The 18109-nt window shown below is 41.4% G+C and overlaps 2 protein-coding genes across 2 annotated transcripts in view; one reads left to right on the top strand and one right to left on the bottom strand.

Annotated features, from left to right (window-relative positions):
* Positions 1 to 18109, top strand: part of LOC306818749 (uncharacterized protein) — a 153027-nt gene that overhangs the window by 23358 nt on the left and 111560 nt on the right. Inside the window, exon 5 of the mRNA XM_079336471.1 lies at positions 16038 to 16132. Coding sequence (XP_079192597.1) covers positions 16038 to 16132 — 95 coding nt within the window. The remainder of the gene's footprint in view (positions 1 to 16037; positions 16133 to 18109) is intronic.
* The window catches only part of prox1a (prospero homeobox 1a), a 31563-nt gene continuing 29584 nt past the window's right edge, over positions 16131 to 18109 (bottom strand). Inside the window, exon 7 of the mRNA XM_079336463.1 lies at positions 16131 to 16597. Coding sequence (XP_079192589.1) covers positions 16412 to 16597 — 186 coding nt within the window. The 3' untranslated portion in view covers positions 16131 to 16411. The remainder of the gene's footprint in view (positions 16598 to 18109) is intronic.

The raw sequence follows: 18109 nt of genomic DNA on the forward strand, positions 1-18109 counted from the left end.
ACCTGTCACCCAATCCGAACCCCAACATCAATCCACTGCTGTCTTTGCTTTGTCTTTTGAATCCTAGATCCTGAGATGGCAGCACGTTTGTGTTTTTGGTATGAATGACTGAAAAACTGAATGAAGAGAATGAATGAAAAGCGCAGCTCTCAATAACACGCCATCTGTGTTGTTACTGAAGCTGTCATGCTTGATTGAACACATTAATAAATTATTTTCTCTTTGATGTCCCTGTCACTCAATAATGCGGAGGAATCATTATTAGGGCTCTTAAGAGAAAATCACATACAGCCTCTGGAAATGGCTGCTGGGATTGCGTGACAGAACATCAGAATCGCTTGTTCAACCTCTCACAGTTGATTGTGAATAAAATGACTGAGCTGGCGGCTCCAAAGACAGATTAGTGCGGATCAGTGAGGGCCCCTGGTGGTTCATACTTTTAATCCCCTGTTTTTTCAATCCGTTACTCTCAATCAGTGCATGATGAAGAAGTCTACAACAAACCGGATATTTGATCACAAACAACACAAACTACTCTCTGTGGATGTTTCTGCACAGCACTCAACTCACGGGAGGGTCATTTCTCAGGAGGCACAATTCAACTCACACATTAACAGGAAAAAATGGTTCATCTTTATTTTGCAAAAAAAAAAAGAAGAAAATTCAGTAAATTCTAAAATCTACTGAAGTAAAGAGTTCAAACCTTCATCATGTTCTATTGAAAAAAAGGAAATTGCAGGAAAAAGCCCTGTGACTAACACCATTACTGAGCGGCCTGTTATTCATAAGTCTGTAAGGACACCTAGTGGGAGTTAGAGGGAATTGCACTTTTCAAACAAATCTGTTGTTCAGACATATAGGGCAATATTTTTATAAGGTGGAAAATGTTGAATTAAAATATTTTAATCTTGAACATTTTGGCTGAACATGATGGAGAGGACACACATCATACCGGAAGTCATTTAAAGAAAATCACTTGTTGTGGCAAGACGTTGTTGGTGTCCCATGTTGTGGCCAAATGTTTAACTTGTCTTCACTATCAGGAGTCAAGTGTCAGGAAAGTGCAATAATTACTCAATTATTTCATAAACTGTAGCTCTAACTGGAAGATGCTCAGTGGTGCAGCAGTGTCTCATCTGTGAGGGTGCTGGTCTGCGTCTTTGTTTCAAACTGTAGTCAGTGCCTCATGCTTCTCCCTGGTCCGCCTCTAGAGGGTGCTGTTGTTCTTAAAGCTGGAGTTCAAAAGAAGCAGGAGGACATGTGAGGTCAGGGATACGGGTCAGCCCCCTCTCATCTTTGATATTGAATTGAAAGTGTTCTTTTGTTCCCCAGAGGAATCACTGACGATGTCTTGATGCTTTTTACTGAGAAATATTAGCAGAGTTTTCACTGAAGCTTTCTGTGACGGGTCTTTAAATCGATTTCACAAATTGAGGACCTTAAGAATTAGTGAAAGTGAAAACATTGACCAGATGGTTTTAAACATGCCTTGGATACCTTTGTGTTTGTTTACTTCTCTCTTCTGAGGACTTTTCCCACTCACCAATAAGCCCATTGTTTTGATCATTTCATCCAGCCTGCCCCTGTTTGCTGTTCAGCTTGATTGAGGACTCGCACATCGCTCTAGAGACTGAATGCCACTCTTCCACTTCCGTAGATATCAGATCTCGTATTGATTGATTTCAATGTATACTTGAAGTTTCTTCCCAGCCTGCTGCAAAGTTTTTTTTTTGTCACGACTTTCTTCAGAAAACCAAATGGTGAAGGTAATCTGAGGCCGCCCTGATACCTCCGGGTCGTACACTTTGTTCAAAGCTTAAACTGTTGGATTTAGATTTTCTAAGAAAAACAGACCTAAGCACCCAGGTCACCCTGACTTCTTATCTCTCCTCCATCCCTCCCTTAAACCATACAATTCCCCCTCCAGATATGCCCTCTTTCATTTTTCATCATTTTCAACCCCCACCGCCCCCCCCCCCTTCTCGGTCCGAGATGAAGATTTGGCTCTCGCTCATCCACTCGGTCCTCATGCGACCGCCGTAATTCAATTTTTCCAATCTTTCTAATCTAAAGATTTCGTTTTCATTTTTCTAATACTATCAAGGCAGAGGGGATGAGGGGGGGGGGGGGGGGGGGGGGATGGGGTTGGGTGGCAAAGGTAGGTGTACACAGCTTGGGCACTATTTGTGAATATTACAACCTCATTTTATTCCTCGTCTTGATTAGTAACAGACTTCCTCCCTCCCCTTTTCTTCTCTTTGCCATTTTTGCTGCTCTCTCGCCTCTTTTAATCCAACCTCTTGTCTTTTTTCGGTTCCTTTTCATCCCTTTTTCTCTTCTATCCCCCTTGAGTCAGTCCACGAGTCCTAAATCATTATGAGTATTTGGCTCTGGGAGGGGCAGCGGAGCGTATGGGGAAATGTTAAATCCATGATGGATTACGACGTCCAGATTGTCCTTTTGAATTAAAGAAAATGATAAGGAATATACGAAAAAAGAAATCTAAAAACAATCCTAAGTAGATTTAGTTCTCAAGGAGAACTGTGTTATAATGACAGGAGGGTGGGGGGATGTTGCTGCATTCAATCAGTGTATATCTGCTCAGCATGTCAACCTTTAAAACCTTTCCCTAAAACGCAGCCGGGCTTAACCGGGACCTGCATCCACTCAATTTAGGAGAGCGCCGGGCAGCCATCTTGTTTGTCAGTTTGTGTTATTATTGTCCTCCTTCAACTGTCTGAAGAGCAAAGGCGCTTGCTTTCTGTGTGTTGTCCAAATCGATTGCTTACACTGTATTTTTTCACATTGTTTCATCTTTTCCAGCTGCTTTTTCAAAAGCTGTTCTAATGTCAGAGTGTACAGCCAGTTGTTGTTTTCTAGATTTCTTTTTATGTCGCCAGGAATGTTCCCATTATCACAAGAAATGTTGTCTCCACATAATGGGATATATATATTCATCTATGCTAAAAGGGAAATCAGCTTTGTTTACCAAGATACAGAGAAGAAAAACATCTGAGATGACGTCACTATCACAGGAAAACCACAGGAAAGCGTTGTTATCTGGAGATGACGAGCTAGATTATTGAAGATGGAAAAGAAAGCAACTAAAAATCACTCGGAAAAACACAATTCATGGCCTTGTTATTTTATTGCACATTGTTGATACTGAATAATTGGAATGCCCCTTGCATATTTGTCTCATATTGTGCTTGGCCTAATGGACAGACTGGGTTGTATTGTTATCCAGGTCTTGGATGAAGGATAAATCTCAGCCTTCGCAGTGAAAAAGGATCCAAAAAGTTTGAATTGAATCATCGAGTCAGTGGCACTCGAAGGCAGCGCAGGGAGCAGAGTGGGGATGTTAGAGAACTTGAGTTAGTTACTGACTCTGATCTTGCAATAACACGAGCCTGGAGCAGAACCTGCAGTGCCTTCTGGGTAATGAACAGCTGATACTCCTGATGTGGTTTTTCAGTGCTTCTGGCTGCAAAGGAGAGCTTCACACAAAAACCAGACGACTTGACAAACAAAGTGTAATGCATAAATTAAGTGAGTTAGCGTCATTCGAGCAGTTTGGACTGTGTCAAAGATGTGTACTGCATCATCTTACAAAAAGGAAATCAGAGCTGACAAGCAGCTTGCAGTTTGATCAGAAAGGACAATGTGTTTCATATAAATGGGGAAAATTTGAGTTAAATTAGTTAATAATGGCTAGCCCTTATTGGAATAAGCATTCATGGTTTGTGTGTGTGTGTGTGTGTGTGTGCGTGTGTGTGTGTGTGTGTGCGTGTGTGTGTGTGTGTGTGTGTGTGTGTGTGTGTGTTAGCTGAAGCCTGAGGTCTGAGGAGAAAGAGTTGGATTAGTAGAGGAAGTCTGCGTCATCTTTGGGCAGATTATGTCGTCAGGTCAGGTCACCAAATGCTTCAACTCAGATTATGTTTATGAAACAATGTTTTTTGTAATTCCTGCCATGTGTTCTTAGTTTTAGTGCATTGCTCTTTTCCTGCTTCAAAACTAGGTTTTAACCCAGTTTGTGTCGTCTGGCTGCCACTCGCACCAAATCAGAGACGGTTCACTATTATTGTTCTTTCATGTTGTATGTGTCATATTCATATATTGACATTTAAAGGTCAAGTCAGCACATTTCTGCATCGGTTTGTTATTTTGTGTCAGATTACTTTGTGCAAGCTTTATCGCTACAAAACCCCGATTGTGGAGGCTAAAATTCAAAGTATTTTGTGTGCAAGAAACACATACAAGAGCCCTTTAGTATGTGGAATCACCCCCACATCACATGTCTTTTTAAAGTTTGGAAGCCTGTAGTTTTTTAGTTGTGCAAAGCTTGATGCACTCTGTTTCATCTATCCAAGGCAATCACATTTTTAAAGGTTTTTTGGATCCCAAATGTGTTCTTACTGCATGCATGTTCTGCAGGGCAGCGTGCCCATCGTGGAGTCTAAAAGTGACTCAGATATGTCATTTATTGAAAGATACTCTCTCTCTCCTGAAGTTTGACTTGATTGCACTTCCTGTTTTCCGTACTCTTTCTCTACTGCAGGTCAGCACAGAAACACAAAAACACTCAAAAACTAACAGATGCTGCATACATAGGAAGATTTCATTTTTAAAAGCAAGGACAGTGGATTTTATCTCGGCCACTTAAATTGAAAGCATTTAGTAAGCAATCTGTTGGTCAGTATAAAAAGGAGAAATAGTCCAGGTAAATTTAAGCTGCACTTACTCAGCTTTTAAGGACATCACAGGTGATTTGACACCCAAATAGTTTTCCATTTCTCTGTTTTGTCAGCAAGAGAAGATGGTAGAAAGACACAAAGTACACGTCTCCTTCGTCAAACTCGCCCGGCTGCAGGATGAAAAGTTTGTGAAGCAAGTCAAGAGAAACCTCCATGACACAGTTTAAGATTTGTATTTCTAGAATGAATGATAAGACAGAGAGTCGTGCACATTAACTTCCTTCATAATTAAGATGATAGATGATTCACTCTGACACGATGTGACGAGTCTATAAACTACTGGAATATGTTTCACTGCGTTATGTTGGAATTGGTACCCTGGATTCATTCTTTGCCAAAACATAAAATCAAGAGTTTTTGCTTTCTAGGGAACCTTTAAAACCTCTAAACGTGACCCCCTTCAACATCAGATTCTTTTTTTTGTAATCTTTAGATATCTTCAAAGCCAAAGAAATCTCCCAAATATTTTCCCAACAGTGTTATCCTCACTCAGAGGCTTAGATTACTTCTCCTTGCTCTGATCTGGTCTGAGAGAAGGCAGGGGGCAGTAAAAGAGCATTATATGATGCAGCTCTGTGGCCCGCTGTATTATACGCTGCCATGCCCTGGCACTGTAAGAGGCTTTGAATAGAAAAACCCTGGAGCGTATTGTTGTGGATCAACAATGTCTAATTGATTAGTGTGTTGTTTTTTTTCTCCATCTCCAAACACAGTTTACATCCTTCTCGTTGCTAGTTTTTCTGATTTTGAGACAACAATGCTTGAATGTAACAGAAAGGGATCCAATTGTAGAATGAGTTAAAAAGGGCAGGATTGTTCATGTTTTCATGGTCAAGTTCTATTGATGTTTGTGAGAGAGACAGGACAAAAGACAGAGTTGGAAACTCGGTAGAGAGAGTTGTAAAGAACAAACGACAAATGAGCAACATTTTGGATTTGAAGCCGGGCATCCTGGACCATGTATAAATAAATTCACTTTAAAAAACGATGGGACTTTCCTGTCCCTCATGAGCTCCTGCAGTTGAGTGATGTGCGTTTTCTTAAGAAAAAAAAAAGTGCAAAATGTCATGTCATCTTTGGACAGTGAAGCATCCTTTTTATAAAACATGGTCGAATGCCGACATTGGTCGAAGTTTATACTGCTACTGCTACGAATTACACTTTTTTTTGTTTCTTTTTCTTAGAGCCCATGAACTATTAATTATTGTAAGGATCTAAAGACAACTTCAACCAGAATCTTAAAAAGTGTGTCTGAAGAAAGTGACCTATACCATGCCTTTCAAACTAAAAGCTGCAAAGCCAATATGAAGCTACAGTAGTCTTAATTCTGCAGGCTAAAATGAACATTCAGATGAATGCAACACTGCGTGAAAATGTACCTGATGAACCAAAAAAAACAAAAAAACGAGTTGAAAGAGCTGTGTACAAGGCAAAAAGATGAATCTGCTCCCTTAAGATGAGCATTAATACCACTGGGTTAAAGGTCAGAGAGCAGACCATTAAATGTGACTGGTCTGTGTCCGTCTAAAGGTACTTGACAACATGAGTGTCCACATGAATAGCTTCTTTGAGTTCATTACTTTAAATGGAAATAATCAACTCCGGAATACTCAAGATGTCGTTTTCATCTTTTAATCTCTTATTTCTGTGTAGAATTGTTTGGAATATAGCGCCTTTCAAGAAACCCAGAGGTTACACTATAAGAGCATGTTCACAGGTTGTCTCCACAGTCATTCCATTATCACCTTTATACCTCAGCTCATGGGGCATGGACCCTCGGATGTATTAATTTATCATATAGTTTCCTTAAGCTGAGGTATCTTGCAGCTCAGTCATCTTTATTTAAACTAAAAAAATGTGCCCGTTTGTATGGTTTTGTTATGATTTGGATCTGTCAGTAAAGTTTGATATTTAGTGAAATAAACTGCACATTTTATCGTCAGGTTTGTTTTTATAGCTCTCAGACTTTGCGTGGGTGCACAACAGTTATAAATGAGACCCCAGGTGCGGTTAAAACAACCTGAGACTTTTACTTTGAAGCCAGATCTTGCATCCGCAACATAGAGCTTAAGAGAACCTTCAAAATAACGGTTGTCAGTATTTGACATTTTCGGGCTATTTGAAAATAAGTCAGGAAGGAATGTACAGCAGGTACATTTGCAGGCCTGTTCTTCACTTTTTGATTGATTATTCTTCTGATGACTATAAATACAGTGCTGTTAAAGCTTTCTGCAGAATTCCTCAGTATCTCATCATGTTAGCAGTAACTTTAAAAAGGGTTGTTGCTCTCGGGTGTTAGCGTATCTAAACATGAGATTCCTGGCATGTCTGGGTCTGATTTACCTCGACGCATGCCAATCTGAGAGTTTAACCTTGTTTTAACCCCAATAAAACTCTTTGCTGTTCTCCTTCAGCCCCATTGTTTCATCTCAGAGCTGCTTAGCTGCCAACTGACAGCTGTCCACAAGTGTCTTTGTGTCCATGTGTGTGTGTCGCTGTGCATGCGTGTGTTTTCCGTGTTGTGTTCAGCCCAGCTGACCTGCCAGTGAACCTTGACCGCTGCGCGTTCAGAGAAGCCGCACAAGCTTATTTGTAGTCGGTTTGTGTGTGGAGAGACGAGCACGGGAGGGCTGAGATTCTTCCCCTCTGCTGCTTCTTTTTCCAGCACTAATTAATCTATTCTTCATTCATCCATCCCTCTTTATGTCCCATGTTCATAACTTTTCTTCTCACTGATAAACCAAAAAGCCTTCTTACTCTCCCTCTTTTCCATCTACGAGTTGCTCCCTCACTTTGTCACTTAGCTATTTATAGTGTGTGTGTGTGTGTGTGTGTATAGAGGGCCCTTGTAGGAGCCCTATCCATGTCTTGATGAAATGAATGAAATTCTTCAGGGGTCTTAACAAAAGGACAACGCGGACACCGAGCTTAAGAGACTCGGAAGATCTAAACACACGCGCACACACCTGCTCCTCATGTCAAGTTTTTGTCTTCGCTTACATATTTTATCCACGAGCAGTCTAAAGAGTTCCTCTGTGCTTAAAGGTTGCTCTCAGTCAAAATGACGTGTGAGAGAAACTCTCCAACCAAGGACACAAAACAGACTCAGGCAGTGCGCAAAGACCCTGTCTGAATCAGAAGAACACATTCATCTCTGCGTGTTCGTCCAATACCAAGAATCAGTTTTTCACCATCAAATGCTTTGGTTTAGCAAGAACAATGAAGACTTTTGATTTATTAATTAAATTGGATTTTCTGTGTGTTTCTGAGACAGAACACGAGGTCTGAAGTTTCACCTTGGCCTCCAGGAAATTGAAATATTACGATTGACACCAACTTTGTCATTTTATACTGTCTGTTTTTTTCTTGGGGATTAATCAAAGTAAATAATGTAAAAAACGAGCAGAGTCAAACTCCCTCTGGACTTGTTGTCGTCATCTCTGTATTCACATGGACGGGACTGCGCTTTCTTCAGCAGTGAATGTTTAGCTAAGTGGCACGTGACTTTCGGCTGTATGGGATGTACACTCGTGTGATGGCCTTTTACAGGAGGAGCCAGACCGCTCAGTAAAACTTATCTCTGGAATTTATGGATTATCTTTGAATAAAAATGCTCAAAAGAACTTCCTTAGATTTCACAACTGGGGACAAAAAAAACCCAAAACAAAACAAGAGAGAGCAGAAGGTGAAAGGAGCAAACTGTAAGAAAGATAAGAGACATAATGAGGAAGGTGTCAGGAGAGGTGGCTGATGTGGATTAAAATGGAACGGCCCCGGGCCTCACTCCACTTTTGTCTGCTTAAAGGACAAAGTGAGAGGGTGTGTGTGTGTGTGTGTGTGTGTGTGTGTGTGTGCGTGTGCGTGCGCGCGCTCAGATGATGGTGTTTTATCCACCCTCGTGTGTGTGTGTGTGTGTGTGTGTGTGTCATTGACAGAACCCCTGGTATTCTTGAAAGGCCCTTATTGACTGGACTTAATGCCCTTATTGGACATGAGACACGTGTCCGACACACTCCCCTCAAAGTGTGTGTGTGTCCAAGCAAATACTGAAAGTGTGTGTCTCTATAAACATGTGTGAGTGTGTGTGTGAGCCCCCTGTATCTGCGCTGTGTGAGTGTGTATTGATCCAGAAGTCTCCTCTCGTTGCTGGTTGAATTTTTACCATCGCAGGGTGTCCGATCGCTGCCGTCTACATGTCTGATAACAACAGGAGGAGAGAAAAAAAAATCCTCTGAAGAAGAAAGTTTAAAAGCTTTGCTTCAGCCGCTACTGCATGAATAACCAGACTTTTATGACACCAAATAACCTCTAAATGCTACCCTTTAATTGTATCTTTGTAGTAGTCCTCCTGCCAAAATAGCTGTCATTCTGGAGCTTTTTCCACTGCTTTGGCGTTGGACAATATGATGTTGTTTTAATGATTTTACACTCCCACTAAGCAAAGCTTATCACGCAGCATTAATGGACAGACATTGAAGCATAACAAAAGATGCAGGTGTCCTCGAAACTTTAATTTTAATAGATTAATCCCTCCGATTCTTTGAAGATAATTATGAAGCTTTGAATAAATCCACATATCTTTTTTTCTTTTTCTTTTTTTTATTTTCTACGGGCATGGCTATTGTTCATGAAGTTAAATCAGTTGGAGAAACAAGGGCATCGAATCTGTTAAAAACCTGTTAAAATTACAGTAATCAACTGATCCGAACTATAGCGAGCTTACCAAACGTTTTCTATCACAGAGGAGGTGAAGAGGGCTAAGTATTGTACAGAAAACTAATATTCAGTTATAAATCTATAATCTTCTTCTTCTTCTTCTTCTTCTTTCTGTCCTCCTTCTTCCTCTCCCTCATCCTCGTCGTCTGCTTCATCTCTCCTTCTCCTTTGTCAGTAGTTCAGTCGTAAAGCCTCCCACACATTCTCAATGATTTATGAAGCCTTAACTTACAGTGATACTTTCAGCTCTCCAGGCTCATTTTGGATTTCGGGCCTTCACTGCTCCGTCTTCCAGTTAAAGGTACTTCACAAAAATCTGTGTGAGTCTTTGTGATGTTGTGATTCTGCAAGCCTCTCAAGTTTTTAGACAGGAGCCTGACCATGCAAATCCTGACAAACTTATTCGCTCAGCAGCCAGAAACAAACCTCATCCTGTATGTAGAGAAGAACATGAGGTGGAGCCCCTGAATGCCCCACCATGCTGCCTTTGTTTCTCTGTCTTCTTCTGCTTTTGCCTTCTTGACTCCAGTTTTTTATTGAACTTTGTCTCCTGCTTTATTTCTTTCTCCCCTCTTCACCCCGTTTCCTCGCCTTTTGTGCCATGAAAAAGTGCAGTCTTGGCGTTTCGTTCTCATATCAAATGCTCATATGCGTAAAGGGAGACGAAAGATGCCAGATAGTGTTATATGCTGTGTGTGTATGTGTGTGTGTGTGTGCCAGCAGAACAATGCATTGAAGCACCAGTGAACATCTGGCCTATGTGCCAATGATTGGTTGGGGAAGTTCCTCAGGATATAACACTTGAAAATGTCTTGGCATGTTCGCGATAACAGCAGTGCGGTTTGTGCAGCCAGCGTGCTGTGTGTGTGTGTGTTTGTGTGTGTGTGTAAGCATGATTATGTTTGCCATGCGTGTCTGTGAGGGATGATTGTATTAAATGTGTGAGGAAACTATTATGTGCGAGCGAGTTTAAGATGATTGTATTCTTCTGTTTGTGTGTGTGTGTGTGTGTGATTGGAAATGGTCTCCTTGTGTGTGTCTGCGTTGGGAGCTTTTACTTCCCACCATTAGCTCCAGCGCTTTTTTTTTTTTGAGCAGGCGGCTGATTCTTCCCTTGATTACTATTTAGACTTCCACTCGTTTACCGAGCGCCATTTCTCCTTTGTTTTATCTCTCCGTTTGTACCTTCTGCTAGCTCGTTATTCGTCTTTCTCTGGATGATTTTATGTACTTTGCTTGTGTTTACTAACGGTGCTTCTGAGGTTCAGAGAGAGGACAGCACAAGTTTCTGTCCCTCTTTCTTCACACTATTCCTCCTTTTTAACTCTTTCCCCTGATCAGTTATTTTCCCTCTAATCGGCGACACTTGCATGCTTTTATACGCCTCGTGTCTGTCGTGTTGGGGAAGGAGGAGGTCGCCCTCGTAGGCGACGACGGCCCCGGCGGTGGGCGGCGTGCGGCGGGCCGTGGAAGATGCGGCGGGGTTGTTAAAAGTGTTGTTAAGAGAGCGGCTGGCAGCTGTTCCTGACAGGTTGGGGATGGAAGGACAGATGGTGTTTGATTAGCGAACAGACCGCTGATGGAAGGAGGCATGAAGGGAGGAGGAAATGGTTATGCGTAGGGATGGAGGAGAAAGAAGATGGAATTGGATGGATGGATGCTTTCTTTGACTTAAGGAGGGATAAGTGGTTTCTGAATCACATAAAGAGTAAGACTCATACGATGGAGAGATAATTGTTCAATCAAAAGTGAATGGACAAATATCCTAAGATGTAAACTTTCAGATAGAAACAAAGAAGGGAAATGAATATCTAATAGTGGAAAATGTAAAATATTGAGGATTAATTTGACATTCAGGGGTAAAAGGGGCCTGACCTGATGGAGAAACGGAGCGAAGCAGAGCATGCTGGGAGGAGAAAGTGAAAAAGCTGTCGGGGCAGCTGCTCCAAACAACAATTAGCATTGTTCACCTGGGTGCCATCTTAAAGAACTGATGCAAGTAAACCTGCAGCGCCGGCTGATTAAAGTCTGTTCAACAAGCTAACAGTGGTTGCAGCAGCCAGCGATGGTCCAATTCAATCAGCCGTTAATTTAAGTGATGTTACAGAGATGATGTTTTCAGAATGAATGAATGATCATTAGAGCAGCACCTGACCTCAGGCTGACCTGTCAGAGAGCTCTGAGACTCATCTGAAACAGCATGAAAGCACCATGAACACAGTATCAAAGAGCAAGCAGAGATATGAAAATGGTAAGTGTGCAACTGTTAAATAGTCTAGACAAGGAAGCACACGTTCAATGGACTCCACAACTTTATTAGCTTGTTTACAAAATGCTAAAACTTCAATAGTTTAAAAGACTGCACGAGGAACACCATAAAGCTTATGATAACAGTTCATTAGTTCATACTTCACTTCCTTTAATTCATGGGCCTGTAATTAGCTTCACAACATTTAGGAATCACGTCCTCATTGTGTCTGACCACTTATCAAAAACTGAAACAGTGAACCATCTCAAACTTTTTTTTGGTCCTTTAGTGATCAAACGTGCAAACCAAGCAAGAATAGTTAACATTTCATTTTTAGCTTTCTGAAGCTTAGCTTTCTGAAGCTTTATTTTTCTTGCTTGTGATTTCATAATCACAAGCATCCCTGTTGATTTGCTAGTTCTGTCTTTTCTAACCTTCTTTCGGACCCTTCAACGTGATCCCACAGTTTATCTTTAATCTCTCTTCTCTTTGAATATTGCCTGAGAGAGTCTTGCCTTGTGAATAATGAAATATGCTTTGGGTGATTCACTTCTTAAACATCTTCCACATTTTAGCCGTAAACAACACAAGTTTGAAAATACAGAAGCGATGTCATCTCACAGGTTCACTTCACCTTTTATAGATAATTATATTACAGATAAATGAAGTGCGTCATTAGGAATTAACATCTGTTAACATACACATTCAGGTTTGTCATCCCCATCTGCATGATTGCACGCGGCTGCATGCTCGCTGCACTGCACACATATCTCACTATCACACGATCAGACCCAGGCACATGTGGCACTGCAAACAGAGCTGTCATCAACATGAGGTTTTTTTTTAAGTGCCTCTTTTATTGTTTTATTCAATAATCCAGAGAGAGGCATAAAGAGCACGGCATTTCTTAGTGGAAATCTGTCGTTGCAATGCAAATCTTTGAAGCCGGGTCGTTTTCTGATTCTGCAGGTTAAATATTCAGTTTTTAAAGGTTGCACCTCCATTTGTGCTTCTTCTTTACTCCCTCACTCGCTCTTCCACACACCACTTTGACAGCAGTTAACACGGAGATGACCATTTCATCTGTTAGAATAATGTCGACGAGACATTTCCTCCATAATAAACTCTCTCCCCACTCCATAATAATAGCGCCTATTACCCAAGATGCATCACTGTCATGCCATCTCTGCGGACAGCGGGCGTGTTTGTGTCTGAGTGAGTGTGTTTGACGCGCTGATCGAGAAATGAAACAATCAGCAGGCCAACACAAACACAGCTGTTTTATTGTTGCGCTGCTCAGATGTGCTTTCATAGGCAGACGGTGAGTGTGTGTGTGTGTGTGTGTGTGTGTGTGTGTGTGTGTGTGTGTGTGTGTGTGTGTGTGTGATATCATGTAGTTCAGAGAGTGACCCCACCTCCTGTTCAGCTCCTCCTGTTCGAATGAAAAGCTGAGGCAGTGTAAGCTGTGATCTCTCTCTCTCTCGTTCTTTAAGCCTAATTTGCAACAGTTTAAACCACGTCTTTCTAAAATATTCATCTATGAAATTCATCTTGAAAAACTCAAAGCATTACTATGTATACTGGAGCGACAAGATCTTAGAGCATCTGATATGGTGGTCTCAGTGTAGTTTGATGCTTTTTTAATTCTACTTCTTGAATAACAGACGTGTTGCTTGATTTGTTTGTCTGTTAAGATTCATATTAAATACAAAAAACTAATTGAATCCTAATTGATGATCATAGGTCAGTCTCTTTTCAGAAACCTTTATTCTGTTCTTGGGGTCATGGTTGTAATTAGAGACTTCAATCAATTTGTAGAATTTCATACCAATAATACATGTCATTGATTGGATTTGTCCTTTTCTTTTTTTTTTGGTTACACTGTAAGAATAGAGAGTAAGGGGACAAAAGTTCAGCCATCGTCCATGTTGTCCATGTGTTGTGTGAGGCCTGTGAACACACAGAGGGCACGGTGTGTGTTTGTGAGTGTGAGGCATAAGACGAGGATCGAAACAATACTTCTGAGAAAGGGAGCCAAAAGAAGAAGAACAGGAGAGCAGGGAGGATGGTAGGGCATGGAGGGCAGACGGGCCTCGTCCCTGTGCCTTTGTGTGTCTGCGAGTGTGAGTCTCTACCTATGTCTTTGTGTGTGTGTGTGTTCTTGTGTCTTTGTACTGGCTAATCTAGGCGTCAGCAGCTTTTTGAGGCTTTTGTGCTGACAATAATCACACAGCGCTCCTCTTTTCAATTCATCAGCAACAACAACAAGGGATCACATGTCCCCCGAACAGAATCCAGAGAGAGAGAGAGAGAGAGAGGGGGGGGGGGGGGGGGATGGAGTTAAAGTGGCCATCATCATGTTGCCTAGTTACTGCCTGAGTTGATGCTGATTTTTTTGTGTGCAGCGGTCCACGCCCTCCGCACCTCTTTTAAGCATGAAAAAAGTACAAACAAGCCTTCTTCTTCTTGTCTTTTTTTCTGTCAAAGAATAATTTATTTCATGTTGCAGTGTGATGAAGAAACAATGATTAAACCACTGGTCAAATCTGTAGCAAGCATTAATAATAATCATTATCATCATCAGAATAACATTAATAGGAATAATTATTTCAATTATAAATAATAACAATATCAGAGTGATCAGAGTCATTATTACATCTATACAAGCTACAAATATCAGCATTTTCTCGTATGTTCTTTTTTTTCTGCTGTTAAAACCTTAAACACTTCACACATGACCCGGTCGGTGCGGCAGCCCCTCTTGGACCCCCAGAGCCCAGAAAACGCTCCTACATAAAATCATCTTCATCCAAATGAGGTTTGGGAAGTTGTTTCCAGGTTATTAGCATGAAGAGAAGGAATACATGTACTCAGGGTCTTGGGTCAATTTTGAGAACAGCTGATTGGTACACAGTAAGCCGTCAGTTTTAAATAATGCCAGGTTTGTGTCATAGCACCATGAATAATAGTTTGTTGTTTAAAAAAGATCTGAAGACCTCATAAAACGGAAGTGAACAGTGTGGTTCCAGGTACCATCAGAGGACTCACAAACGCCTTTTTCGCACATGCAAGGCATGATGGAAAGGGCTATGACAGCAGGTTCTACCTTCATATCAGTTATTGAACTCATAGTTTCAGTGAATGGGTGGAAACCTCACCATGACCTCCTCCCACTCAATATTACCCTCTCTCACCATGACTTCTTGGGGTAAGTTTAATTCGGGACTGTGTTGGAAAAAAAATCCAGATACAGTCAGGGTGGAAGTTTTGAGCATGCGTAATTCGGGCTATGCAGTAAGTCTGTTTTAAGCAGCAGGGCATAAAGCAAACACCCAATGGTAGTTTGACCTGGTATATTCCTGCATAATAAAAGATTTCTCCACCAGAGCTGAAAGTGAAGAAAAACCCAAGAGTATCTGCCGCTGTCACTTCTTAACAACATGTGACTGGACCAATGAAACGTCCTCTGCAAGTGCATTACTTTGTTCTAAATGTTAAATAAATGTGAAAGAGAGAGCTGAGGTTAAACACACAGTATGTCACTTCTGTCAGTCTAAACAACAACAACAGACAATGTTGTTAAGTAGCGTGGGATCATGGCTGCTGGATTCTGTCCTTAATCTCTGACCTATAATCTCTTTATTGTCCCGCGTTTCCCCAGAAGACGAGCAAATCAATTCCAGATAACTCCCATAAAACCTGTGCTTCTCTTGGTTTGATCATTGTTCTTACAAAACCTCACAAAATAGCTTTTGGACATTTTGATGCACAAATGTAATGTATTTTTTCTTTCTGATTCATTACAGTTCAAACTCACTTCCCATACAATTTAAAGGGGTTTGGACTATTTTTTTTTTTCCTCATATGTCAAAAACTGTAATGTTGAAATACTCTTGTTTCCTGTTGCTCTGGGTACCTGAATGCGACATGATCCGAGAGGGGCGGCCAAGGAAGGGATGGGGCAGGGAGAGGCACACAGTCAAAAAAAGAAAACACTCAGTACGTCTCAGTACAGTAAGAAGAGGGCGAAAAGAAGGGAAATAAACAACAACTAAGCTCTGTCTGGGTTTGGGAGAGGATGTGGGAACGCTACTGTGCTTTCCTATTCAAGAAGATTGTGTGTTTGTGGTTGTGTGTGTGCACGTGTATCTGTGTGAGTGACTGCGGGATCATAGAAGAGAAGCTTATACAAAGAAGGAAAAAATACAGAAACATCACTTTTTTTGTCTCAAAAAAATGTCCATGAAACTTAAAAACATCCACAATAAAAAGATTTGTATATATTATCTTCTTTATTTTTATTTGGCTCCGGATTACAGGATCAAGACGGATCCCTCATCTTCTTCATCCCGTTGTTTCTCCAGAGAGGGACGAGACCGGAGACGACCTGTTTCGATCCAGAAGGAGCTTTTCTGTAAGTGCCAGGACGTTCGCTTGTCACTGTTTTGCCTTTATAAAAGTCTGGACATAATTTGTTTGTTTGACGAGGAATATTTTCTTGTTTTTATAAAACATTTCAAAGCATGTTCTGTCCCTAAAAGACGAGCAAAAACGACAAATATCCCAGATAATCACTTCAAGTCCCAGCATGGCATCATGAAGGTCAAACGTGAATAAAATCGACGTTTTCTTAAAGTCTTCTCATGTTCCTCTGAGGCTTGTCTTGCGTGACAGGTCTGCTCCCTCGTCCTAGTCAGTCGTGGAGGAGGTCTTGTAGACAGTTTGGGGATTTAAAAACCTCGGGAACCTCGCTGTCCAGTTTGCAGATCACCTTGTAGATGGCCTTTTTCCAGGACGGGTCTGCATCCTTTCCTGCCACGATGGCATTGAAGAACTCGCGAAGGGTCACCTGGGACACCTCCAGGAACCGTTCAGGAACCTGGAAGTAAATAAAGGAGAGGGAAGTGGAAAAAGGAGAGAAAAAGGAAATGATGAGTGCCTGCTTCGATTGTTTGAAGTGAAGAGGAACTTTATTCGACTTCCTTGTCCTAAATTGAGTTAAAAAAAAAGTTATTTATGACAAGCTTGAAATACAGAGCTGTTTCTTCTGCATTAGCGAGTATACAGTGGAAGAAGAAGGTACCTTAAAACATTCTTATGAAATCGAAAATGTGCAAACTCTTGAGCACTCCACCCACAGACGGGTGACACATCAATAGTGAACGCTTGACTCCGACAGTGAGGAGATCAAGTGGCCTCTTCATGCTGCGGGCTGCACGTTGCTGTCAAGGTTAGGGACACAATATGAAACATTTCCATCCTAATGGATAAGAAGAAAATGCTTCTAATCTTTAGCGTGCAAAGGCCACTAACATCCCGCTGAAAGAAGATAAATGTTGTTTGAACACAATTATAAAGAAAGTTCAGGAACACCTGTAAGGTTCAGAACCTGAGAGTGTACTTGATAAAGGCAAGGCCTGCACAGTGAGAATACAGAATCAGAATCAGAATCAGACTTGACAGCAGCCTAAAGAGGACACACATCCGATTTTTCATACTCTCATACTGTAAAGCAGGTTTTAACCTAATTTGTCATGAGGTCAGTGAAGCTTATTTCAGCGTTTCTTTGTTTGTTTCTCTTGTAACTGGGGATAAGAGTTTAAAGAGGAGAAGCTGATGTTTCTGCTTGTTAAAGGAAGACAGAGTTCATATCATGTGTGTTTGCATGTCCACTGAAGGCTTCCATACAAAACCAGATCATCTTTAATTGTGAATCATCGACACACAAGGAAACTAAACGATATACACAGAACAAACGATGAGCAAACGAAACAGCCTACACAAGACTGCCAGGCAGGCGTGCTTCATCCTCTGACCTAAAGGATGAGCCCATGCTCCCTGAGAACACACAGTCTTTCTGCACAGTGTGACACTATACTACTACTAATAATAATCACAAAGAGCCATTAAAGACAGAGTCCACAAAGGGACGTCTGCTTTCTTAGATCTACAGACAAAAGAAAAATGGAGGGCGTCTTCAAATTGAGTTTGAGTCGACTATTCAGAGAAACAGCTCTGTGGCTGATAAAGATGAAGAAGTAGGTGTGCGTGTGTTTCAGGCGTCCATGTTTTACTATTCTTACCCAGAGTGTTTCTTCAGCTCTCGACTTCCTCTAAATATACTTCTCCTTTCTGTGTGTGTGTGTGTGTGTGTGTGTGTGTGTGTGTGTGTGTGTGTGTGTGTGTGTGTGTGTGTGTGTGTGTGTGTGTGTGTGTGTGTGTGTGTGTGTGTGTGTGTGTGTGTGTGTGTGTGTGTGTGTGTGTGTGTGTGGTGTCAGAGTTCCCTCTGAACACACATGACGGATGACACACGCAGTCCTTGACAATGGCAGGTGAACAGTTGTCTGTGATCTGTCACGTGTGTGTGTGTGTGTGTGTGTGTGTGTGTGTG

The sequence above is a fragment of the Symphodus melops genome (assembly GCF_947650265.1).
Source record: "Symphodus melops genome assembly, chromosome: 23".
NCBI classification, from domain to species: domain Eukaryota; kingdom Metazoa; phylum Chordata; class Actinopteri; order Labriformes; family Labridae; genus Symphodus; species Symphodus melops.